Source organism: Hemitrygon akajei, chromosome 7, assembly GCF_048418815.1.
Source record: "Hemitrygon akajei chromosome 7, sHemAka1.3, whole genome shotgun sequence".
Lineage (NCBI taxonomy): Eukaryota > Metazoa > Chordata > Chondrichthyes > Myliobatiformes > Dasyatidae > Hemitrygon > Hemitrygon akajei.
In genome coordinates this window covers 32,515,435-32,541,298 of record NC_133130.1, presented here as the reverse complement: position 1 = coordinate 32,541,298, position 25,864 = coordinate 32,515,435, and the positions used below count along the sequence as shown (strand labels likewise).

The 25,864-nt window shown below is 40.4% G+C and overlaps 1 protein-coding gene across 1 annotated transcript in view; it reads right to left on the bottom strand.

Annotated features, from left to right (window-relative positions):
- LOC140730332 (ALK tyrosine kinase receptor-like) overlaps positions 1-21,765 on the bottom strand; it is a 1,251,709-nt gene extending 1,229,944 nt beyond the window's left edge. Inside the window, exon 1 of the mRNA XM_073050601.1 lies at positions 20,364-21,765. Within this exon, the coding sequence (XP_072906702.1) occupies positions 20,364-21,009 (646 nt within the window). The 5' untranslated portion in view covers positions 21,010-21,765. The remainder of the gene's footprint in view (positions 1-20,363) is intronic.
- Between the last annotated feature and the right edge of the window lie 4,099 nt (positions 21,766-25,864).

The following is a 25,864-nucleotide window of genomic DNA, read 5'->3' as shown; positions in this document are numbered from 1 at the left end:
GTCCCCCAGTAGTTTGCTTCTCATAGCTGCATCCTGTTTCACCAATCAGAACAGGTCAATGCCTCTTTTCTCATTCCAGGCAAGTGCTCAACTGTTGCTTTCTGTCTTCACAGAGGGCACAAAATGCATGCTGCTCTCACTTGGTAGTAATTGCAAAATAATGTTCCCTGATGCGTGTTGTCTCATTTCACAGTCCAGTCACTTACTTTGCATTGAACACCTGTCTACCCTGCTTCCTCACTCTCTCAGCCCGTACACTATAAACTGAAGCTAATATTGACTATCTTTCTCTCTCTCTGAACTTCTTGCTGCTAGATGAAATTACTAACCTTCAAGCCTTCCATTATACTGAGGAGGCGGCAGCCCTTGAGGCGCTAGAGGCATCTAGACTGAAAAGTATTGGAAATAGCAAAGCCTGTGCAACAGGGAGCAGAAAGCCATATTCTACTGTTTATATTCTTCCTTCAATAAACATTAAAGTCCTTTGTCAAGTTAAATGCCCAGAATTTATGGCAATTGACAAAAAAATTGACTTCTATACATCTGGAAAATAGTCCCCCTCAAAGCCTACCAAGTTCCATGGTGAAAGTTTCCTCTTACCCCACATCTACTATTGCCCAGCTTTGATTCAGTTTTATCTCCGGCACCCACTCATGCTAAAGAATTCTCACAGGAACCTAGGAAATATTTGTAAGTTAATTTATTTAAACATTACAGCAATTGCAAAATGAAGATTGAAACAAAGATATATGATTAAAGAAAATAAAAAATAAGTTGTTTTTAGAAATGGTTTATGAAGCCCTTACAAATTGTTCATTTGAAAAATAACAATTTAGATACATAAAATCAATTTTACGGGGTTAAGTAGTTTTATTAACAGTAATTAGGATTCAGCACGCTATTGAAAACTCACTTAGACCTCATGAAATTAAATGTAACTTCATATAAAATCTGAATTTATGGGAGTTGCAATAATTTCAGCCTGATTATGTTGGAGAAATTACAAACAACGCAATGCCAGCAAGTTCACTCTAGAGCCGTATGTGAAGGTCCAGATGAAGGACCTTCTGTTGCAAGGAGAAATTATGATGAACAGTAGAGCATGTGCCCAGAAAGTCATGGGCAAAGCCACAAGGGAAGCATCATCCCCACTTCAGTCTAGACTGCTAATAGCATTACCAGCTCTTGTTCTTTTAGTTAATAATGTCACTTCCTTTTCTTCAAATAACCTCACTAACTCTTTCTCCTTTGAGTTTAGACTGAGCCCAACCAGTGAGAAAAAAAATGGTGGCTCCACACAGGTCCGTGATTGAAGACTGAAATAGCAGCACTTCACAGAAGTTTTTATAGTTTGACTGCGCCCAAACAGTGAACGGGATTTATTAGAAAGTGTGATTTTAAAAATGGCAGAGGCAAGCGGTGCAGCTATTGTGTGAGTGGGCCAATGTTAGAGGGGCTTTGGCTCATCAGGCTTCATCGAGGTAAGTATCTGGTTAATTTCTTCTTCTTTATTGTTCATTCCTCATCCGTTATGGCACAGTTAGTTCAGGGCTGTGTTGCGTTCTTTGTGTAAAATGTGGGAATTCTGAGAGACCCTCAGCCTCCCGGATAACCACATCTGCACCAGGTGCACCAAGCTGCAGCTCCTGAGAGAACATGCTAAGGAACCGGAGCTAAAGCTCATTGACTTTTGGGTCATACGGGAGGCTGAGTGAGTGATAGACAGCAGCTACAGGGAGGTAGTCACCTCTAGGTTGCAGGAGGCAGGTAATGGGTGACTGTCAGGAGAAGGAAGGGCAGCCAGTAGAGAGTACTCCCTCAATAACAGGTATACTGTTTTGAATATTGTTGATGTGGACAGGGGCCAGGGTAAGTCCCTGACGCAGAGTCTGGCGCTGCGGCTCAAAAGAGAAGGTAGGTGAAGAGGACTGCAGTAGTGTTAAGAGATTCCATAGTTAGAGGAATTGAGATGGGTTTCTCTGGATGCAGTAGAGACACCCAGATGGTGTGTTGTCTCCCAGGGGCCAGGGTCAGGAACATCTTGGATCACATCCACAGTATTCTAAAGAAGAAGGGTGAGCATCCAGAAGTCTTGGTATATATTGACACCAATGACATAGGAAAGAAAGGTGAGAAGGACCTGAAGAGATTTTTTAGAGAGCTAGGTAGAAAGCTGAAAAGCAGGACCTCCACAGTAGTAATCTCTGGATTGCTGCCTGTACCATGTGCCCATGAGGGTAATGATAGGAGTATTTAACAAATAAATGCATGGCTGAGGAACTGATGCAGGGGGCAGGGGTTCAGATTTCTGCATCATTGGGACATCTTCAGAGGAAGGTACAACCTGCACAAAAGGAATGGGGTCCACCTGAACCCAAGGGGGCTAATATCCTTGTGGGTGAGTTTGCTAGAGCAAATGGCCTAATTCTGCTCCTATATCTTATGGTCTTATGGTCTTTTCCCTATCTTCGGTTCCTTTTTAAGATTATTGCCAACCCGGGGTAAATAAAAGCCTTATATTTACATTTCCTTTCATTAAAACACAAGGAGGAGGTAATCCAGTCCTTTGAACCTGTTCTGCCATTTGTTAAGATTATGGCAGATATTTTAGCATCATCCTCATACACTTTGATTTCCTTATTTTGATTGAGCACAAATGACTGAACTTGCACAGCCCTACGAGCTGGGGAGAACTTCATCTTGAGTTTAAAATATTTCCCTCATCTCAGCCTTCAAATATTCATTTTATTTTTTAGAATTAGGGGCCATTGGTCCTAGACAACCCAGCCAGGGAAAACGTCTTTCCTCATTTTGCCTTAAAAGTTTTGTTAAGTTTCGTACCCTGTTTTACTGAGATCTCCTCTCATTCTTCTTAATCCTAGAAAGTCACAGTCAACTCAATCTCTTCTCATACAGTAAAGCTGCTATCTCTGGGCCATTCTAGTGAATCTTTGCTACACTCCCTATACAGCAAGTTAATCCTTTCTTAGATAAAGAGACTTGTACACAATATTCCAGCTATAGTCTCGCCAAGGCCCCGTGCAATTGCAATAAGCTTCTCTATTCCTGTATTCAAATTCCCTTATAATAAAGTCTAAAGCTTTTCATAATTTCATGTTTCACAATGAAAGTTCCTGTAATAATGTGCCAGCTGTAATAATGTAGAGTGATAATTTTATTTTTATAGAAAGTTTGGATGAGACGCTTCTCTCTAAAAATAGTCTCATCATAAATTCCATGCCTCCCACGTATCAGCAAGGGGAGTTAGTGGCTTAAAATTAGAAGAAAGGTCTAAAGCTCAGGTCCAGATGTGGAAAATGCTCCTAATGCACTGCTGGATACAGACTTCCAGGATCTGGACACGATGATGAAAGAATTGTGATGCATTTCTCATTCAGGTTGGTGTAGAACTTAGAGTGAAATCTTCAGGTGTTTACATTTCCATGCACCTGAAGAGGTTGCACATTTGAGAGAACCATCACGGACAGACGATTCCATAAGAGAATGCCATTTTGGCCCTCTGCATTCATCCTGCTGTTCAATAACACCATTGTTAATCTTTCAATTCTCTAATATTAATCATATAAGTTCAAAAAGTTCTGGTTCTCTCTATAGGAGTGATCTACTTTATGGAATTGGCTTCACACTAACATGCTAGTTTATCATCATTGTGATCATTCTCATTGTAGCTGTATTTATATCTCTCACTTGACACGCCATGTCTTGGTTCACCCACTTCTACCTTTCTGTCATCTTGTACTGCTCCATAGCCCTCATGAAGCTCCTGCTGACACATACGCTGGCCAAATTTTTTTTCCATAGAGTAAGTATACTGATGGCTTTTGTATTGATGAAGGATGGGCATAGGGACTCCAGCCATATATGGAGACAGAGTGTTACTGTGGATTACAGAGACGTAGAAGAGTTATGGAAATAATGTATAGTATTAATGGTTAGACTCTTGGCAATGTGGAGGATCAGAGGGATCTTTGGGTCCAAGCCCATAGGACACTCAAAGCTGCTATGCAGGTTGACTGTGGTTAAGAAGCCATACAGTGCATTGGCCTTCATCAATCATGAAATTGAGTTTAAGAGCTGAGGGGTAATGTGGCAGCTATGTAAGACCCTGGTCAGACCCCACTTGGAGTACTGTGCTCAGTTTGGATGCCTCACTACAGGAAGGATATGGAAACCATAGAAATGGTGCAGAGGAGATTTACAAAGATGTTGCCTGGATCAGGGTGTATACCTTATGAGAATAGGTTGAGTGAACTCGGCCTTTTCTCCTTGGAGTAACGGAGGATGAGAGGTGACCTGATAGAGGTGTATAAGAGAATGAGAGGCATTGATCATGTGGATAGTCAGAGGCTTTTTCCTAGGGCTGAAATGGTTGCCACAAGAGGACAGAGGTTTAAGGTGCTTGGGAGTAGATACAGAGGAGATGTCAGGGTTAAGTTTTTTTACGCAGAGAGTGGTGAGTGTGTGGAATGGGCTGCCAGCAACGGAGGTGGAGACGGATACGACTGGGTCTTTTAAGAGACTCCTGGATAGGTACATGGAGTCCAGAAAAATAGAGGGTTATGGGTACCCCTAAGTAATTTCTAAGGTAGGGACATGTTTGGCACAAATTTGTGGGCCAAAAAGCCTGGATTGTGCTGTAGTTTTTCTATGTTTCTATAAATTTTAATTCTCTTTTTTTTGTGTGCCATGCTCTGCCTCAGCGACCTCTTTTTTCAAAGTGGTTGTCTTGGAGGAAAGATTCTGTGAGTGGTCCCCACGTACCTCTCATAGCACAGTTTTTTTTTATGAGGCCGAGTTGCGAGCTCGACACTCAACCCGGCACGGATGGAAAGCATGTCCGGGAACGACTGGATTCGAACTCAGGAACCTTCGCTCTGAAGTCCGGCGCTGATGTCACTGCGCCACCAGCTGGACTAATTCTTTTATTAACAAAATAATTATTGATTTTTCTGTTCAATATACTCTGCTAATGAACATTCACAGCTCTCTTTAAGTACATAAGATTTATTAAGTGAAAAATCCTCTCATCTCAGGCCTGAATGCTGATACCTTATCTTGAGACTGTGAGCCTCTTTCTAGACATTCAGCTAGGGAAAACATCAAACATGTCAAATCTTCAGAATTATCTATGTTTTAAAGAAACACCTCTCACTCTCCAGAGTATGTAGATCTCACCCGATTTTTTTTCTCGAAGAACAATCTGCCCTTCTCTGGAATCAATCTGGTAATCCTCTCGGTAAGTATATCCTTCTTTAGGTATGAAGACCAGACCTGTACATGGTATTCCAGCAGCAATCTCAGCAAAGTCCTATGTAACTTCACTCAGACTCAAATCTTCTTTCAATAAAGGACAACACAATGTTTTCCTTTCTACATTCACAATCTGTTGAAGGCTAGCTCAGTGGCATTCAGGATTGCCAATCCAGGAAAGTACAAGAGATCTAAGTATGACCTCCGGAAAGTTATTTCATATGCAAAGTGGCCTAAACTTGTTTCATAGAAGGATGCTTGACAGCCGTGATGGGGCTTGAATGCCATCACCAAAGGAAAACTAAGCGATATAAATGGCAAAGAAGTTTCACTTCCAGATGAGTTAATTCCCTCTTTTGCTTACTTTGAGCAACAGAACATAGAGAATCTTCATGAACCCTTACAGTTCCCAATGATACTGTAACCTCAGTCTCTTAATCTGACATGAGAGCATTTATCAGGAGGATGAATCCATGGAAGGCATCTGGCCCAAACGGTGTACCTGGCTGTACTGAAGACCTGTGATAATAAATTCGCTGGAGTGTTTTTGAATATATTTAACATTTCGCTCCAGCACTCTGAGGTACCTGCCTGCTTCAAGCAGGCATCAGTCACACCGGTATCCAAGAAGAACATAGTAACATGCCTCAATGACTATCATCCAGTAGTGTTTCCATCCACCATGATACAGTGCTTTGAGAGGATGGTGATGAAACGTATTAACTCCTGCCTGACGAATTACTTGGGTCCACTCCAATTTGCCTATCATCACAACAGGTCAACAAAGGAAGCCATTTCATTGGCTCTTTACTCAGCTCTGGAATACCTGGACAATGAAGATGCATTCAAGACTATGCTCAGCATTCAACACTATTATCTGCTTGAAATTCATTACTAGCATCCAAGATCTCAGTACATCCCCATGCAACTGTATCTTTGATTTCCCCTCTGGCAGACCTCAGTTAGTAAGGATTGGAAACAATTTCTCTACCACATTCATTATTAGCACAGATCCTCCATAGAGCTATGTGCTTACACCCCACTCCTGTTCTACTCACTTTATACTTATCAGTTTGTGGCTAAGTACAGCTCCAATCCATATTGAAGTTTTCCGACGACACCACTGCTATTGGCCAGTTCAAAGGTGGCGATGCATTGGCACAAGAGAGGGAGATTGAAAATCTAGTTAAGTCATGCCACAACAGCAATCTCTTACTCAATGTCAGCAAAACAAATTGGGTAATTATCAACTACAAGAAGAAGAAGAAGCTGGAGGTCCATGAGCCAGTGCTCATTAGGGGAGCGGAGGTGTAGAGTGTCAGTATGACCATATCAGAGGATGTGTTCTAAGCCAGCAGGAAGTATCACCACAAAGAAGCCACAATAGTGACTTTGAGTTCTTAGAGGTTTGTGTAGATTAAGCATGTCACCAAAAACTTTGACAAACTTCTATAGATGCGGAGAGAAAGGTATTGTAGCTTGCTGTGCCGCAGCTTGGTATGGAAACACCAATGCCCAGAAACAGAAAATGTTACAGAAAGTGTGGATTCAGCCTAGTCTATCACAGGCAAAACCACGTCCACCATGGAATCCCTTTACAAGGAGCACTGCCATAGGAAAGCAGCATCCATCAGAAAAGACCCTACCATCCAGGGCACACCCTCTTCTCACTACTACCATCCAATATGAGGTACAGACGCTTTAAGTCCCACACCACTAGGTTCAGGAATAGTAACTAACAATTATCAGGCTCCTTTACCAATACAGATAACTTTATTCACCATTAATCTAAACTAATTCTACGATCTACAAATTCATTTTCAAGGACTCTTTACAATTCATGTTCTCAGTATTATTTTCACAGTTTGGTTTTCATTTGCACTTTGCTGTTTGTCAGTCATTGTCTGTTTATGTAAAGATTTTTGTGCAATTCTGTTGTATGTTTTCCTGTAGATGCCTGCAAGAAGACACATTTTCATTCTGTAGGGAAAGGTAGTGGATTCAGCCCAGTACATCATGGGTAAAACCATCCCAACCATTGAGCACTTCTATATGAAATGTTGCTGTAGAAAAGCAGCATCCATCGTCAAAGATCCTCACCACCCAGGACACGCTCTTTTCTCACTGCTGCCATCAGGCAGAAGGACTCACACCACTAGGTTCAAGAACAGTTACAACCTCTCAACTCATTTCACTACTCTTTTATCTTGTTATTTCATGTTTGTTATTTATTGCTATTTATTTATATCTGAATTTGCACAGCTTGTTTTCCACTGATCCTGCTGACAGTTCCTGTTCTATAGATTTGCTAAGAATGCCTGCACGAAAAGAATCGCAGGGTTGTACATGGTGACGTGTATGTACTCTGATAATTGATTTTATTTTAAGCTTTGAAATTTCAAGGTAATATATGGTAACATATACAAACAGGAGAAAATCCGCAGATGCTGGAAATCCGAGCAACACACACAAAATGCTGGAGGAACTCAGCAGGCCAGGCAGCATCAAAAAATACAGTCGACGTTTTAGGCCGAAGCCCTTTGGCAGGACTCAAAACATCGACTGTACTCTTTTCCATTGATGCTGCCTGGCTTGCTAAGTTCCTTCAGTATTTTGTGTGTCTTATATGGTAACATATACATTGAAATAAATTTATTCTGAACTTTGGACTTAATGCTTGCTGCCCAAACATTTTAACATTCACAGGATTGTGTATAAGGGGCAAGCAGATTCCACTAACTGTTTAATTACTCATCATTTACAGAACTCAGCTCATTAGTAGAGATTGTAAAGAGGTGTTAAGCTGAAGCCCTGACACTCAGATGGAGGTGAAAGTTGCCAAGGTTAGTATTTGAAGAGGACCAGGGGAGTTATTGCCTTGAATAATAATTATTCCTCATTCAACATCACTAAAATGAATTGTCCTAAACTTTTCATACTGTTCTTTAGAAGAACTTCCTGTGTGCATATGGCTGCTGCAGTTAACGCATGTCAACAGTGAATGTACTTCAAAAAAAAATTCATTGAATTAACAAAACACCTTGGGAATTCTTGAAATTGCAAAAGCATTGTACTTTTTTTTCAGTCATATTCAGTCTGTTCATGTGGGTGATGATAGCTGAACGGTCAAATGTGCCACTGAGCAATAAAATCCCAGAATAAATGTCAAATACACATACATATTTATATTAGTGCTATTGCCTTCAAAAAGTATTCACACCATTGGAAATTTGGATGTTTTATTGTTTTACAACAATGAATCACAGTATATTTAATTTGAATTTCTTGAACACTGATCAACAGAAGAAGACTCTTTTGTGTCAAAGTGAAAACAGATCTCTAAAAAGTGATCCAAATTAATTACAAATTTAAAACACAAAATAATTGATTGCATAAGTATTCACCCCCCCCCCCCAATAGAACACACCACATCATCACTGGTGCAGCCAATTGGTTTTAGAAATTACATAATTAGTTAAATAGAGATCTGTTTTTCGAGATCTGTGTGCAGTCAGGGTGTTTCAAGTGATTGTAGTAAAATTACACCTGTAAGTGGGAGATTCATCTGCTGGTGAGTCAGTACCCTGGCAAAACCTACACCAATAAGACAAAAGAACACTGAAAGCAACTCTGTGAAAAGGTTATTGGGAAGCACAAGTCAGGAGATGGATACAAGAAAATTTCCAAGTCACTGAATACCTCTTGGAGTACATTTAAGTAAATTATCAAAAAAAAATAGAGAAAATATCACACAGCTGTAAATTTGCAGGTCGTCCTCAAAAAGTGAGTGACAATGCAAGAAGGGGACTAGTGAAGGATGCCACCAAGAGACCCATGAGAACTCTGGAGGAGTTACAAGCTTCAGTGGCTGAGATGGGAGAGACTGTGCATACAACAGCTGTTGCCTGGGTGCTTCACCACTCTCAGCTTAATGGGAAAATGGCCAAGAGATAGCAACTGTTGGAAAAAAAAACTCACATGAAATCTCAGCTAGAGTTTGCCAGAAGGCTTGTGGGAAACTCTGAAGTCAGCTGTAAAAAGGTTCTTTGGTGTGATGAAACCAAAATTGAGCTTTTTGGCCATCAGACTAAACACTATGTTTGGTGTAAGCCAAACGCCGCACATCATCAAAAACACACCATCTCTACCGTGAAGCATGGTGGTGGCTACATCATGCTGTGGGGATACTTCACTGCAGCAGGCAATGGAAGGCTTGTGAAGGTAGAGGGTAAAATGAATGCAGCAAAATACAGGGAAATCCTGGAGGAAAACCTGATGTAGTCTGCAAGGGAACTGCGACTTGGGAGAAGATCTGTTTTCCAGCAAGACAATGACCCCAAGCACAAAGCCAAAGCTACACAGGAATGGCTTAAAACTAACAAAGTTAATGTCCTGGAGTGGCAAAGTCAGAATCCACACCTCAATGCAATTGAGAATACGTGGCTGGACTTGAAAAGGACGTTCACTTATGAGCCCGTGCAATCTGACAGAACTTGAGCAGCTTTGTACAGAAGAATGGGGAAAAATCGCAGTGTCCAGATGTGCAAAGCTGATTGAGACCTATCCATACAGACTCAAGACTGTAATTGCTGCCAAGTGCATATCTACTAAATATTGACTTGAAAAGGGTGAATACTTTTGCAATCAATTATTTTATATGTGTTTTATGTTTGTAATTGATTTAGATCACTTTGTAGAGATATGTTTTCACTTTGACATGAAAGAGTATTTTTCCTGTTGATCAATGTCAAAAAAGCCAAATTAAATCCACTGTGATTCAATATTGTAAAACAATAGAACATGAAAACTTCCTAGAGAGTGAATACTTTTTATAGGCACTGCATGTGTACATATTTTTTTCCAACATCTATTCACAGCTGTGCAGTACTTAGGGCACCAGAATCAATCTGTCTTTTGCTATTCCCCAGTCTTCTCCCCAATTACTCAATAATTCATCACTGCAAAATTTTACGGTTTTCTTTGCTTGTGGCCTAGAATTGCAGGCCCCAGTCAGTAAGGCTAAACAAACAAAGTGGCAAACAAGACAGTGTCAATGTCAGCACAGAGCATTCTGCTTCTTGAATTTGTTCCACAAAACCCAATAATTTATAAGCATAAATAAGAAATGCTGGCTGTAGTTCACAGCCAGTACTCAGACATGATGGAGGACAAGCTTGAAGCAACTCAGTCACAGCTAGTAGCTTCAGAAGAGCAGAGCAGGATATTGGGATATAGCTCAAAATTGATAACTGGCCAAATGAAATACATTGACTGCATTTTTTAGTACAACAGTCATCAGCAAAAGAGATTTCAGTAATCAGTGGATGAAATTGGTATTGCGTAATTGTGCAAAGCAGCAGGAGCTAAATGGGATTTAGTATCTGGCAAAGTGAGGCAGTAATTCATGGTTGCATGCATGTGCTGCTTTCAGAGACCAATTTCATTCCCACAAAGTCCTACCTATGTTAAACAAGTCATACTTATCCCAGCAGCTACGGTTGTGCCGAGCGCAGGAACCTTTAACGTTTTTGCTGCTTGCAAGCTGCAGGTCAGTTTGTAGCACTCTTGAGATCCAAGCATAAAAAGCTGGCCCACCCCTACACTGCAGTCTCAAGGAAGTGCCTTCTTTCAGACTGACTAAGCTGTTTTATGCTGCTTCTCCAAACAAAAACTGAAAAGTATCTCTGCTATCCTGACTACAACTTATTTCTCAATCAACATAACTGAAACTAAGAATCTGTTTACAGGAGCATTTTTCATATATTATAACAAGAATACAATTCAAAAGGACTTCAACTATAAAGTCATTAGAAATACACTAAAAGGCATATGAAAGCAAGGATAATATAAGATTTTGTATACTTCTTGATCCACTGTGCTACTTTCTGAATGCGGTGACTATTGAATTTGTAATGTGCTCTTTGCTACTGCATGCTAACCCATGCACTTTCTGTGAACAACGTTCAGATTGCAAAATGCACTTCAAGATGAGATACTTATTTGACAAGCACCAGTAGAGTGTTTTCTGATTTAAAAGGATTGTCCCTAATTCCGTTCAAATTCAAAGACTATGTATTATGCATAGCCAACTCTTCAGGATACAAAAACCATTTTGGCTGCTGCCCTGTAAACATTTCTGACTGCTTCAGCCAGAACCTAATATTTGTACTTGGCTGTGCAGAATGCAAGGTCAAGTGACAAAATTAAATGATTATGTTGCTTTTCAAATAATGTGGCCAATATTTTAAGCAAATCTTCTTTATTAATTTCAGTGATGATTAAACTAAAACCTCTTGCCAGTTTTCCTATAATTTCTGCACAGTGTTAGATACCACAGGTATTAGTGAAGTACATGCTCAGCTATAATAAATCCTCTCTGTGACTATGAGATGTGAAACGTGCTGGCTGCTAATTAAACATTAGCAGTCCACATGCTACGTACATCTGTAATGTAAGCATGTTAAATTCAGAAGCAAAAGTCAGTCCAAAAAATTAAATATTTAACATCAAAATACAGACTTTTAAAGCTGCTTCTTGATGGCAAAATTTGTGAAGGCAGGGGCAAAAGTGCAAGTTAATGCATAATGAAATATTGAACTAAATAGACTAAGAAAGGCTCGGTTTAACCTCTGATCTATGCTGACACAGCTGAATATAGCAAATGTGTTACAAATAGGCTTGAGAAGGGCAAGTTAAAATAAGGGACTATTTTCACTTCGCTTGTGGAAGGTGCATGGGTTGGACGGGAGACTTTTGATCTACTTCAGCACAGAATGTCCAGATGGGAAAGGCATTAAATGACACCCAGAGTCTCTACAGCCACATTTCCAAAGCAAATTAGCAGCTTTTCCGAAGAGGCTGCTGTTTCAAAACTGATGAAAACAAATAACTTTAAAACTATGTCTCTTAAGTAATTTTTGGCAACTTAATTCGTGTTATGTGCCTTTGTGGAAGAAAGCACATGAGCAGTTTAAATTAAGATGCATGAATTAATAGGCCAATGCGTAAGCACACTTAGTGGAAAAGGGTTTGTTTATGCCATCTAGTGGTGCCAAATCCCTTAGTGTGACCTACATTTACAAATGTCGGGCATCAGCCATCCTGGGCACATTTATTTGTCATGTAGTGAGATCACCACAAATCATAATGACCAAAAAGTTACTAATAGATAATAGGCCAATGACATAATGCACAAGTTTTCTTGTCTACATGATTAAGTAGCTATAATATAAGTATTTTTCAAAATTGCTGTACAGAGAAAGGGATTATGTCAAATGCAATTAGTGAAGATAATGGAGGAGCTTGCAAATGACCAAGTAATGGCCGGTTTCTGGTCAGAAGTACATCTACAAATATTTATCAAATTAAACATCATTCCTTCATATTAACATACCACTTGTATGCCAGGCCAATGGCCAATCTAATGGCCAGATAGTCATACGCCTGGCAGTGAGCAGTTTCACAATGTGCACTCCTGTGGAGTATCAGCTGTGGGAGGACAGGAATGTCTTCACTGTGTTAGATTAGGTCCTACGGGGCCAGATTTTACTAACCTCTGGTCAGCGACTCTGTAGAGAACTACTGGCAACCACCTTCCTTTGGGTAAGCTTGTCACTAACTTCTGTTGCTCCATGTTGAAACCTACAGAGAGGACCTCCCACACCATCATAGTAAGCTCCAGGGTGCTGAGGTGAGGGACACTTTGCTTCCAACCCCTCAGCTTTCTGTCGCCATGGTTACTAGAGTACAGCCTGACCTTAACTAAAGCTTTCAGTGCAATAAAGTATTATTTTTTGATTTTCTTTCATTTACCTTCATCTTAATGCTTTCAATTAAACTGTTAAGGTAATTCTATTATTTTGTTTTAGTTTTCTTCATAGGTGTATTTATATTAATTATTTAAATCCGTGATCTGTTTAAAGGCCTCATGATGACCCAGAGATATGTCCTCAAGATCCCTGCCTGAGGCCTAATTACTGCCAGCATTATAATGTAGCTGTCAATTCCCAATCTTTGGGTCAATCGACTCTACAGAATCATAAAAGGAGATGATTTCCAGAAAAAAGCTTTGGAGACTGGATCACAAACAATCTGTCCTATTACATTCCAACTGAGAATAAAACCTTTGATGATAATTCTTATAGCTTTTATTAAATAGGCAAATCATTTGAAAGTGTTTTACATTGCTCAATATTCACTTTCCATTCCTGTACAATGGTAAGAATGTAATCTAAGTTAAAACATCCTGTGTTTAGCAATTTCTTTAAAGTGAAATCTTCATCCCCAGACCTACTAGACTGAAGTTAGAATCACTGTATTCTGCCAACTCCAATTGCAAGCGTATTCTGTCTTTCTGATTTGTGCTAAATAGAATGCTTTTCTCGTTTGCCTTCAATGGATCTACAGTATGAGTTACTGGTCATTTATGATTAATTTGTGTTCTTCTTGTGAATGTCTCTAATGCAGTGCGCCAGTACTGCTGCTGCAAGCTTTTCACTTCACCTGTGCGTACATGCACTTGTGCCTATGACTATAAACTTAACCTTTGACTTTCTCTAACTGCTTTGCCATTCTAATGTCCTGGACTCAACATTAGTATTCCCTCTTATGTTCCATGACTACAGACCTGTAAGGTGGACAAACCATGTCAGTACTCCTTCTTAAAGTCCTGTACTAAACTCAGGATGACCCGCACTTGGAATACAACTTCAAAACCAATTATTTTTTTGGAAATTCAGAAAAGTTAAGGTCTTAATCTACCACCTTACTGAGACAATGGGTAGCCTGTTCTGTAATTGAATATATATCCGCATGTATTTATTTGCATACTCTCCCAACATTAGGAATATGCAATTCATGACAAAGCATGCACACATAGATCTTAACCTTTTACATGTAATCAAACAAGGTCTTCTTTATTTCAGAGTTTCACTATATATTTGCCGTACTCTGTTATATGGGGCATAATTCTCCACACTTCAGAATTTTATACAGGATCCCTGCAAAATAGTGCTGTAGCAATAAACAATATTGCATCAAGCAGGAAAGAGATTTAAAAGTCTGATTAGTTCTAATTGCCAGTTCATTATTCTTCTGAAACCATCAGGAAAAAATACCAATGCTGCAAAAATGACCATGCTTCTTCAAAAGCTTCCTCACCTGCAGTAAATCCACAAGCTAAGACCAGAACAAAGTAAGTCATATTATCATTACACAATCATTTATTTCTTCATGCCATCATAGTGTTTGTGCTTTCCAACAGTGAAAACACTACAGAAGTTATTTATTTGCTGTCAGGATCTACTGTGACTGTTGAAGTTGTCTTATAAATGCGGGGGCTTTTGTTTCCTTTTCATAACTATAGCATGAATGAATAATTGCCCAAGGCATATTTAAGTAAGTGTGGGAACCACTTCAACACTTACACATTACCCAGCTCCTGGTGATCCATGCATGCATTTTCACCAAAATTAATATAGTTAATTATGCAAAGATGCACACAATGACAGTCAATATTAGCAGCTCCATTTATTGCTGCACTGACTGAATGTCGAATCTGGAATTCTCCAAACAGAGATTAGAGGTGTGCAGAGCTAAACAAGGTCTACAAAGCACAATTAATCATTCCTTGTTGCATCCCGTCCTCATATCATATACATTTCTCCACCACATCATTGGATACGTCGAACTGCTGCAAACCTCTTCCTAACCTCTCAGAGTTTATACACATTTCCAGACATTCATAATTTCAGCAGGCATGTGACCCAAATCACTTTTAAAATGGTGGTTATCAGTTGCCTGCTTACGCAATAGCAAATGTCATAAGATAACATAAAGCAAATTGTCTCCAGATGTTAGAAGTGCCTCCAGCTCCAGTTTGTAAGTATCCCAACAGATAGCAGCTTATTGCCAAGGTAACCTTGAGAATGAATGGCTGTGCAGTCTTTGCCCTACTATGAAGCTGGACAAGAAGATAACTATTGTTAGTGTAGCTCTGACATCCCATTCTCTTGCCTACTCAGATCCTGGTAGGATAATAGCTCCCTGATATTTAGCATAACCTGGGAGTTACTCTCTAGCTCTCATCATCCATATTTCAAAGTTTCTTTTTTTATGTCATCGGCCCAATCTCCCCATCATACTGTCTCCTAATAGTCTGCCTACCAATATGTCTGGGAACAAATTAGTTGATGCAGTAGCCCCAATTATTGATTAGCTCTATCTTCTCCCTCCAAACTGCAGCAACTTTTAAAATGTCTTAGCAAACTCAAACACTTGTAGGGTCACAGCAACATAAATAATTCAACAGCTAACCTTCATTGATTCATTTTAATATGTCTGATGACAAAATCTTCTGCTGCTGAATCCTTACTAAGCTTTGTAAAGCTGGAGAAGGTAAGAAGGTGGGATATGGTGGTTAAATGGAAACATTGGGATTCATAATGGCAATGGGCATGAATCCAGCATTACCAATAGACTGATATTGTATAATGACCTGACTATCTGTATACTCTGTATACGACTGATAGGTTTTAGCTGTGCTCATAGTAACATCCTTTAAAATAAGGTGCGGAACATGGCTCAGACACAAAGTCTGCACGTGCACTGAGTACAGTACGGGAACCAATCTATCATTTAAACAAGCAAGGAATGCACACGTTTGGGGCATGTCTTGCAGTTGGCATATGTGCTTAAAGCAATTAATGTTCAGAACTGTCCGCCTTTAACAATAATCAATGGCATCTGGGCCTGATATCTGCTAAAAAGACATATCTATGAATCAGAATACAGTACTAGGGAGAGTAAAGCATCATCATTACTATGCTCACAAGTGCCAGTGGGATTGTAAAACTCTGGGAAAGAACGACATGTTGGATGTCATCTGAGAAAAGAGTAATTAGCCCTTAGGGATACCACAATGCTTTGAATGCTGATTTTTTAACCCCCATTCTGATGTTGTGTGCTTTTTTCTTATTTTCCTTATTCACAGACCTTCTTTATACACAGATTAGTTTTTTGCTTTCCCTATTCAATATAGAGAGAAGCAAGAAGCATCCTATCCCACAAAACAGCAGATATGGCTCACTGAGTTGGCAGAAGTGTAGGACAATGTAGCGTGTTTACATGAGAGGCACAATTCACTGCTAATCCATGAACATAGGAACATATTTTGGTCAGATGTTGCATTTCCCTTTTTGACTTTAGTAATCTTTTTGTCTCTTGCATTATTCTTGATACCTGTATCAGTACTTTGGCAAACCTGCATAAAACATAGTAATGTTTTGACAATTGATTCAACATAATGCGGATCTTAAAACGAAATATCCAACCTTATATCTATGAGAATGCTTACTCCTTACATGTAGTGCATTCTTAAGTGGGCATTGATAGTAGTGAAGTAGAACAGAAACTCATGCAGCATAAAATGTTGCCCTACAGCCTGTTGTGCCCGTGTTGTTTCTGAAAGAACTACCACCGTCATCTCATTCAAGATGAAGGGAGAACAATGGTGCTTCCACAGGACAACACTCACAATCCCTTTTAAGCAACCAGGTAACTATCATCCTTGAGGACTGATATGGCTTTTTCACCCCCAACAAATTTCTCATTTGGCAAAGGATTCAGATACTACCAGAAAAGATCAGTTGAAATTTAGAGTGATCACAGAGAAAAGGAAAATCTTGACTGTTTGCCCCTACACTGGGGTTAATGAAGCTATGAAAGAAAGTACCAGATAAACACATGAAGAGGACAGTTTAAATCATCCTGCTAGAAAGTGTCTGAAGAGCAGGCAGGCAGGTGGGGTGAATTGTAACAAAGAGATAACATGTTGAGACTGTAGACACCTACGTGCCTGAAAATGAAAATCTTGCCAGATGAAAGGTGCTGTTGGACAAGATCCATTATTTGCACTGTGGTCTCAATACTGACAACGCATATAATTTATGCTCAGCAAAAATAATGTTGCTTATATTGGGGAATAGTATCAATAAATCTCTTTCATTTTAATTTGTTTTGCTCAATATTTTTAAATCATTCAATGTGAAATCCAATAGTCATTCCTTCATATTCCTGCTTTCCTTTTACACAGATCTTTCATTCCTCATTCTTTTATGCATCCATTAAGTTACATTTTCACATATCGATATGTAGTGTGGATGGGTTTAAAACAATCATTACCTTTCAACAAACTTGCATTCAGAAAGCAAGAAAGATATAATTTGATTTTCTTTCACCTGATCTCAATTCTTGTCATCTTCTTTCATCTCCAGTATTTTTTTCATTTGACACACAACAACGTTATGAACAATATGTCTCTAAGACAGTTTAAGTCATACTTATTTTTTAACCTGCATCTCTGTATTTGTTTAAATATTCTTCACATCCTTTTTTGCTTTTCTGTTTATCCTTCAATCTATGTCTATTGTTCATTCTCTTCCCTGGAGTGTTCCTTATTCTATTCATGCACATCTCACTCACTCTCAAAATCTTTATCATTTCACCTTCTTTTAATCTTTGCACAATTTCACTCCTTTGCATATTCTTTTTGTTTTCTTTTGCCAACTCCTAAACACATTTTCAGTCCAGAATTTCCTTGTCTAGTTTACTCTACTGCTCTCTTAGACTCTCTTTGTATCTTCCACTATCACTGTGTCTTTTCCCTCCTGCTTTGTTTACTATATAACACTTTCGCATTCACTTTAACATTACTCGCAATTACTTCCTGTATTGTTCTCTCTTACTTCCTCCATTAAGTGGCCAAATACCCTGGAGTTTCCACTATTAGTCATCTTTTGTTGCAATGTGAAATGGGTGAAATTCTGCCGAATTTCCACTGCAATTTTATTTCCAGTGGTAAAAACAGTAGTTATGGACCTATCTACACCAAAAAATCTGCCACGCAATATACTTGTACGCATTTCTATTCTTTAGGCACAAGTGTCAATTATCCCCGGGTTTTCTAGGGAAGCAGCTGTTATAGTCACTGATTTAAGTAGCAAATAGCTTTAGTCTTTCAATATATTTGATTGTTCTTTATTCACATGTATTCGACTTTGGTTTTCAGAAACCTTTATGTTAATTATTTACAATAAACTATTACCAGCAGTCCATCTGGCAATCTATTGACACTGAAATGACAATTGACATGTGTCAAGGAGGAAGAAGATTGACTGAGGAATACTCTGCATTTCAAGCTGCCCAACTGATATTGCAGCCATTGGAAGGGTGTTCACAAACCAGTAGAAGTAGATGGAATGGAAGGTGGCAGCACCCTGAAAAGTGAATGGGTGGTTAACCCCACTATTGGGTGCTGGTTCAGGGCAGCCCAACTACACAATAGAAGAAAGGTGATTGGCAGGCAGTGAACTGGATTTGATACCAGTCTCAACCTGCAGGCCCTGGTACCATTACCTGCTATTCCCTGGTCGAAGCAGTCTTTACAGGATCTAAACTAGATGCAGAGTCAGGACACTCTCATCACGCTCACTTCCAGTTATCAAGCTACTTTTTACTAGCAATTGGTAATAATTGTAGAAAAAAAAACCAGACGGTTCTGGAGATACTCATCTGCTTAGACCGCACTCTAGGAAGAGAAACAGGGCTAAAACTTCGGGTGATTGACCATTCAACTGATTCTCTCTCTCACTACAGATGTCCTCTCTTCTGCTAGAAGTTTCCAGCATTTTTTTTTTACTTCAGATTTCAAGCACCTGCAATATGTTCATGAGCTTCGAGTTAAAATTGAGAGTTTGGGCCTGAAATGGAGCCCTCTGCCTCCATGCATGCCACACTGCCAAGTGTGGTGCAGTGGAATGTTGTAACAGCACTCCTGACAGCTGCAAGGGTGTTCCAGCACTTGCTCCGCATCCAGGCTTGAACCCCGAGAACCCGTTCCCTTCCTTTTTGTCTATCCCTTCCTTCACCTACATAGCTTTCCAGGCTTTCAGGATCTGCCACCTAATATTATGACAATCCCTTTAATTTCCTGCATCTCTTTAAATTTTACTCGATACAAAATGTTTCACTTCCACCTCTTATGTACTCCCTACGCACGTCCAAATTTGCACCTAAGGAATGATGTTGAGTTGAAAATTATGTGTGAACATACTCTCCAATTTAAACCTGTCTAAACCCATCAGCACTCTTTCTGGGGTTTAGACTACACCACCAATTTTATTCCTTTTTCTGTAAATACTCGGAACATCTTCTTTCCCACCTTTCCCATCTATGTGCATTATTCAGTCTGGGTCTTCAATGGAGGGAAACTAAACTACTAGAAGAACTTAAAAGGGTCAACGGAGACATGGGGTCTACTGTGACCACAGAGTCTACCTGACAGACTCCCGTAACACTTTCATTCATTCCCTGGATTTCTTAACTCATCTGGACCAGATGCAAATCCGGTTTTACCCACAGACCGATTTCAATCAGTATTAGTCAGAGGAGAGTTTTATCTCCTGATGTATCTGTTCCCTGCCGGTGAGCCGATTGGATCAAAATTGCTCCCTTTTTCAGGGTGAGTTCCGGCAACAATTCGGATTGCATTACCCCAGATCGTGGGCTGCCTTTGATTCCGCAAAGACCTCTAAAACCAAGTCGGGGGGCCACCAACAAAGACGCGCCAGATACACCTTCAAACCCTTCCCTTCGTGTACCGACCGCTTCTCCGTGCTCCATTCTGGCCGGGCGCAAGGGTTAACGACGAGACTCGTAGATTCGGGCGGGCAAATAGATGCACCACCGTCCACCAGACGCGTAGCATGATCAGCATTTTGGACCCTCCCACTATCTTTCCCAAGACTCATTTGGCTGTGGACCTGACTTTCATTTTTCTGTACTTCCCATCTGTCACTCAGCGTGAATTTCAATATTTCATTCTCTCTCTCTCTCACACACACACACAGCTTTCATTCATTCCTGCACATTTGCTCTCCTCTTTCCCCGTGCGTACCTTATTCCTGTTTGTCTCCCGTTGTCAGACAGCTTCAGCTTCCCTCTCCCCCTCCCCCCCCCCACCACACACACTCTCTGTCTAACTTTGTCACGCACTTGTTTTACCTTCCCCGCGTCCTTATTTACAATTCCCTCACCTGCAAAGGAGACCCGAAGCCAGACTCGCGGCTCGGAGCCTCTGATGGCGGCTGAGATTATCTCCTCTCTCCTGGGGTAACTGGCTACCGCTTTCCTCTCCGGCATGAGTCTGATCCTCAGCCTACCCTCGGTCGAGACGGACCAGCGCAGGAAGACTTCCGTCAAGTTGTATACCATCAGGGTAGAAGCAGGGTCGGCGTCGCGCCCGCAGCGGACGGTGTCTGCCCAGCCCACCTCCAGCACCACCTGGTTGGGCTGCTTCTTCGACCTCCGCTTGGACACTGGCGAGGGAAGGGGTGAGGGCGAGTCCGGGACGCTCTCGCCCCAGGCTCGGGGGTATCCCTCCAGGGAGGACCTCAGCGCCTCGCAGTCCAGTTCCAGGCGGCAGTCGGCGCTCCTCGCCCTGCCGAAGAACTGTAACAGGTAGTTGCGGAAGAAGGGCGAGAAGGTGAAGTCCACCGCCAGCCCCTTGCGCTTGAGACGCGAGCTGTAGGTCTGTCCAACCTTGGCCGCTTTGCTCTGCGGGCGCCCCTCCGCCGCTCTGGCCGGTCCTCCTCGGCGCTGCTGCCGCTGGCGCTCCGGGGAAGTGGGCTGGAATCCGGAGCAGAGGAGCAAGAGACCGAGCAGGAAAGCCGCGCTCCTCATTATTCCATGTGGTTGCAAAGGGGAAAATGGGAGAGGTGTGTGGATAGACCCACGGGGGAACTCTGGCAGAGGCGAGGATTTAAATTGATTCTACCCCCCAATAATGCAAAGTAAATCTTCCTTGCGGTTGATATCAAAGCTTTGATTGTCGGCCGCGTCTCCTGCGAACTGCGCTTATCATTAATTCCTTGTCCGTGTCAGCTTCAGCAGATGGAGATAGATGTTGCCGCTCAAAATATATTCTTCCCGTTCAGAATCTGCCTGCCTCTTCCTCCGGTTAGAAGTTACGTTAAAGCTCTCTTCGCTCTGCACTGTTCCTTCAGTTTGAAATGGGTTTAAGGTCGCGTTTGTCGGCTCTTCAGTCCTTGCCCTGTGTAGAGTGCTGCGATGCCCTCTCCGTTGCTTCTGTACTCTTCCTCTTCCTCTCTGTGTATGTGTAGACGTGAGTGTGCAAAATATCACAAGAGAGTGTATCAGGTTTGCTTTGCTGCATGCTTCAAGCACTCGGGAAGAAATAAATAAAACCCCCCTCTTGTCTTTTTTACTCTGCCCGTAACGTCAGCGCCTCCCCAAAGACATACAGATAGACACACACAGTGAGTCAGATACTCTATAACCCGTCTCTGGAAACACCCTTCAACAGTGCTGTATCCTTTACGTTTAAAGTGGCCCGCCGGGCCCCCCGACACATTCTGCCAAATTTATTGACAAGTGTTATTCTGAGATTTTTTGAATTTACTGAAAACAAAGTCGTTATAAAACTCGTTCATGAATTAATTCACATCTCAAGTCGCTGCAAAGAAGCGAAAAGAAAATGCTTTTACAACGTAAAATCCTCGGGTATCCATTTCATCCCTTCGAAATTTCCAGACAAGCCGCTGAAAAATCAGACTGTCTGGACAAATCGGACAGGTGGCGAGTCTCACTCATTCCGATTCGGGACTCGCATTTAAAAAATGTATCCCCTTTCCTGCAAATCTCGCTGCCACCATTGGTTGACGCGGGCTGAAATGGGGTTGGTAGCGGCTTCGTTTGTGCTGGTAAATGTCACTCCACTACCCCCAGTTCCGCCTTGTGTTTCTTATCATCTCACTCACCCAGGCAGCAATGCACTTAAAGTGAAACGGTACTGGTGTTTATCTTTTATTTCTCTGCTGGACCTCAACCCCTTAGGTATCCATTTGCTCCCTTACTCTTCGTACTTTTCATTCCCCAGTTTGGTATTCCGTCACCACACTGTCTATGACTGTGTTTTGATTTACTTTACAATCTCTTTGTATTTGCAATGAGTTCCTCTGATATCAATTCATTAATAAAACAATCTAAAAATATTAGCTTCACATTTATAGTGCCCTTTTTCTCTTTTTAGACGCTGCACTAAAACTTATCTAATTGATTATGCTTCAATAGTTACGATGTAACATTAGGTAATACCAAGGAGGAAGTCTCGCTTTAGAGAAAATCAGTGAGTGTTGCAGTTAGATCCAGGTTTAGGTCAGGGAAGATCAGTTATTTCTCATCACAAATGGTGAAGTGGATTGTAAATGAGAAGAAGTTAGATTCTGCCTCTGTACATGCTAAAAGCAAAGAGCTTGTCAAAACTTACTGGCCAAGTTCACAGATGAACGATGACCACTTGGAGACTAGATGACAATGGGCTGTAGGCAGCCATAGAATCGCCCAGCAGCTTACTTCTGTTGAAGTTGCTATGAAAAACTGCAGAGGTTCTATTACTTAGCAGATCTGTGATAGGTTTGCAGAATAATGATTTTCCAATGTCATGAGCAAACTACAGGATGCAAATGTTGCATACTCATTATCGGTTGATGCAATTACAACGCAAGGGGTTAGTTCTGTCACTGCATCAATACCACCTTGTCCTTTACTTGAGGAGAGGGAACTATTGGTCTTTTCCTAAGATGCTGAGATAGCCAGATGAAAAAATAGGTGAATCAGTTATGTATTCCCCCAAGCTTAGAAGAAAGGTGGGTGATCAAACTGAAATTTTAAAAATCAAATGTGGTTCAATGGACTGGATGTGGGGAGAATATTTCCACTGAATGAATTAGGGGCCACCATCTCAGGTTGCAAAAGAAGAGTTATGGACTGAGATGAACTGAAATGTGTCCACTTAGAGGATGGTGAACCTATGGAGATCATAGAGAACTGAAGAAGTCAAGTCCTTGGAAGTAAGAGAAAGGAAATGGGTAATTTCTAGGCGCAACCAAGGAGTATGGGGAAAGGGGAAGAATACTGAGATGAATGATTGCATTGAAAGGTGGGGCAGAGGTCAAAATGGTGCATTCTTACGCCAAGTTCCTATGTTCCAACATTTCCTTACAACCTATGAGGAAGGTTTTGTAGTAAGGAAAATGTTGACTGAAGGTTAATTTTTTTCAGAGGACCAGTAAGGAGTTTGAATCCCACTGCAACTGGAGAATTTGAATTCTAGCAGCTATATAAATCTGGACTGAAATGTCTGTGAAACCACCAGAATGACATTTTTAAAAAGCATCTGATTCACCAATGTCCTGAAGAGAATGGAATCTGTCCCTTCTGACCTATACGAGACTCTAGAAACGCTGGTGTGGTAGACCCTTAAATCCTCTCTGAAATGGAAGATAGTCTGTTTGGGTCGTAATTTAAGGACAGGGTGGTGAAGCAATGGCATCTACATCATGTTGACAGATAAATAATAAATCAATTTTTCATATTTGGTAATGGGAACAAATTAACATTAACCAAACTTAGTGTTCTGGATAGGCTGGAGGAATGGTGGCAAGTGGTACTAGCTGATGATTTGATGTCTGGATAAAGAAAGTATGAGAAGCATTAGAGGCAGCTGAGCAGTTACTCTCAACATTATACTTATAGTTGTCACTGAGAATGGTGATGGATGGACCAGTTGTTTTCAAGTGCCAATATAACTAAGCTTTATTTCTCAACATATCACTGCTGTTTTATTTACAAGACAAATGCATCCTTAAGAATTACCTGTAAATAAGTTGACTTTCCAACCTTCATTGTTAAGTGGCTTGGATTTGTTCAAGATTTTTCCGGTCCTGAAATTTCTTACCATGATTCTTAATAAAAACTACATTGTAACACCAACATTAAAATAAAGAATTAAATATTTAAATATACTGCTTCATTATAATAGGAAAGATCCTAACTCCGCAGAGGAGCATTATAACACCAGAAGAATACTCCAAAATAGGGAGTAATTTGGATTCAGTGGTGATTAGATGCATTTTTAGGGAGAAAAGTGGCAGAACTTTGGAACTAGTCTGTCAAAAATGGATACATTTATTGGATTTGATGCCTTGTTCCTAAGAATTTATACTTCAGGCACCTTTGCAAGAAAGAACAAGTGGGTATTCTCTACCTTATTTAATTTAACATGCATGTTGATAAAACCTATCCACCCATTACTATCTCACTAGTATATTCTACCAGTTTACAATTTAAGACCAGATGCCTATTGCCACAATAACTGTGTAATTTTCCTAAACCTAGGTTGAAATCAATGTTGTTTTAATTTCCGGGATCACAGGCAATGACATTTATTGTCCATCCTTAATTGTACTTAAGAAGGTAGTAGTAAACTCTCTTTTTGTACCATTTGATGGTACATTCACTAATCCGACTACTCTGAATCTGAATCTACCTCTGCCTCTCAGTAGTTGATATTATCAATTCACCGGACTTTTGATCTCATCTTCATCACTGAACATCTGTAGAGGAAGTTTTATAATCTGGATTACACACACTTCCTCTAACAGGGCATTCCTTCATCAGATCCTCATTTTGCTGTCCACGATATTTTCAACGTTGAGACCCCTTTGGAAGTATTTCCCTCTTCTGCCAATTGCTCTGCTCTTCATTGCATGAAATTTCTACTGTCGCTCATTTAGCATTTGTGCTCTGTGGATAGTTCCTGAGCTTTGCTTGTGTATATGCTTCTAATATAAACCATATCTTATAAACTTGTTCCCTCAGATTCCACATATAATCCAATCTCTAATGACCAAGTGCTTCAATCTGCAAAATTGTGGTTATCTCCTAGGAATTGCAGCTCCATTAGGAAAATATTATAGAATTCTCCCTACTCATGTTACATGTGGATAACTGGTGACAGATAATCATTCTGAGGGAGATTACAATTGCTGGTTAAGTATCTGAAGCATTCTCCAGAATCTCATTTGAGTGTTCTATGTTATGGTACAATTCGCTCTTTTTTGGAACCAATGGGATACAATAACATCCTCATTTTCATCTGTCATATCTGTCATTGCCAGCTCAATATACAGTATAAACTCTTTCTCCAATCTTCTCGTTCTTGATACAAATCACTAGTTAGAAAATCCAGCAGCTCAGGCAGCTTTAATTGTTCCATGATCATACAGCTCCATGTGAATATCCATGTGTTATTTTGATAGTGTGGATAAGATTTGGCACTCAGTATTTGGACTCAGACATTATGTTTGAGTTTCACGTGTCTTTCAATTAGTATTTCTGACACCGAGCCTCAGCATCAATCTCCATATCAGAAGCAGTTTTAACTTAATTGATTTAAAAATTACAGTAAGCTAATTAAAAAAAGAAAGAAAATGTTTTAATTCAAACCAGCAAATTAAATAAAAAAACTTACCATATCAAAACAGCACTTTTCTTATGTTGCCTTTCTCCACAGAGACAAATAAAATCCGTGACATGCTTGACAACAAATATTATTGTGGGAACATAGATCAAAGTTGCTTGCATTATACCATTCCTAAATCCAGATTATATATACCACATATGTTACAGAGGCCATCACTGGTGACAAATTTGAATCTTGCTTTGACTGGATGTG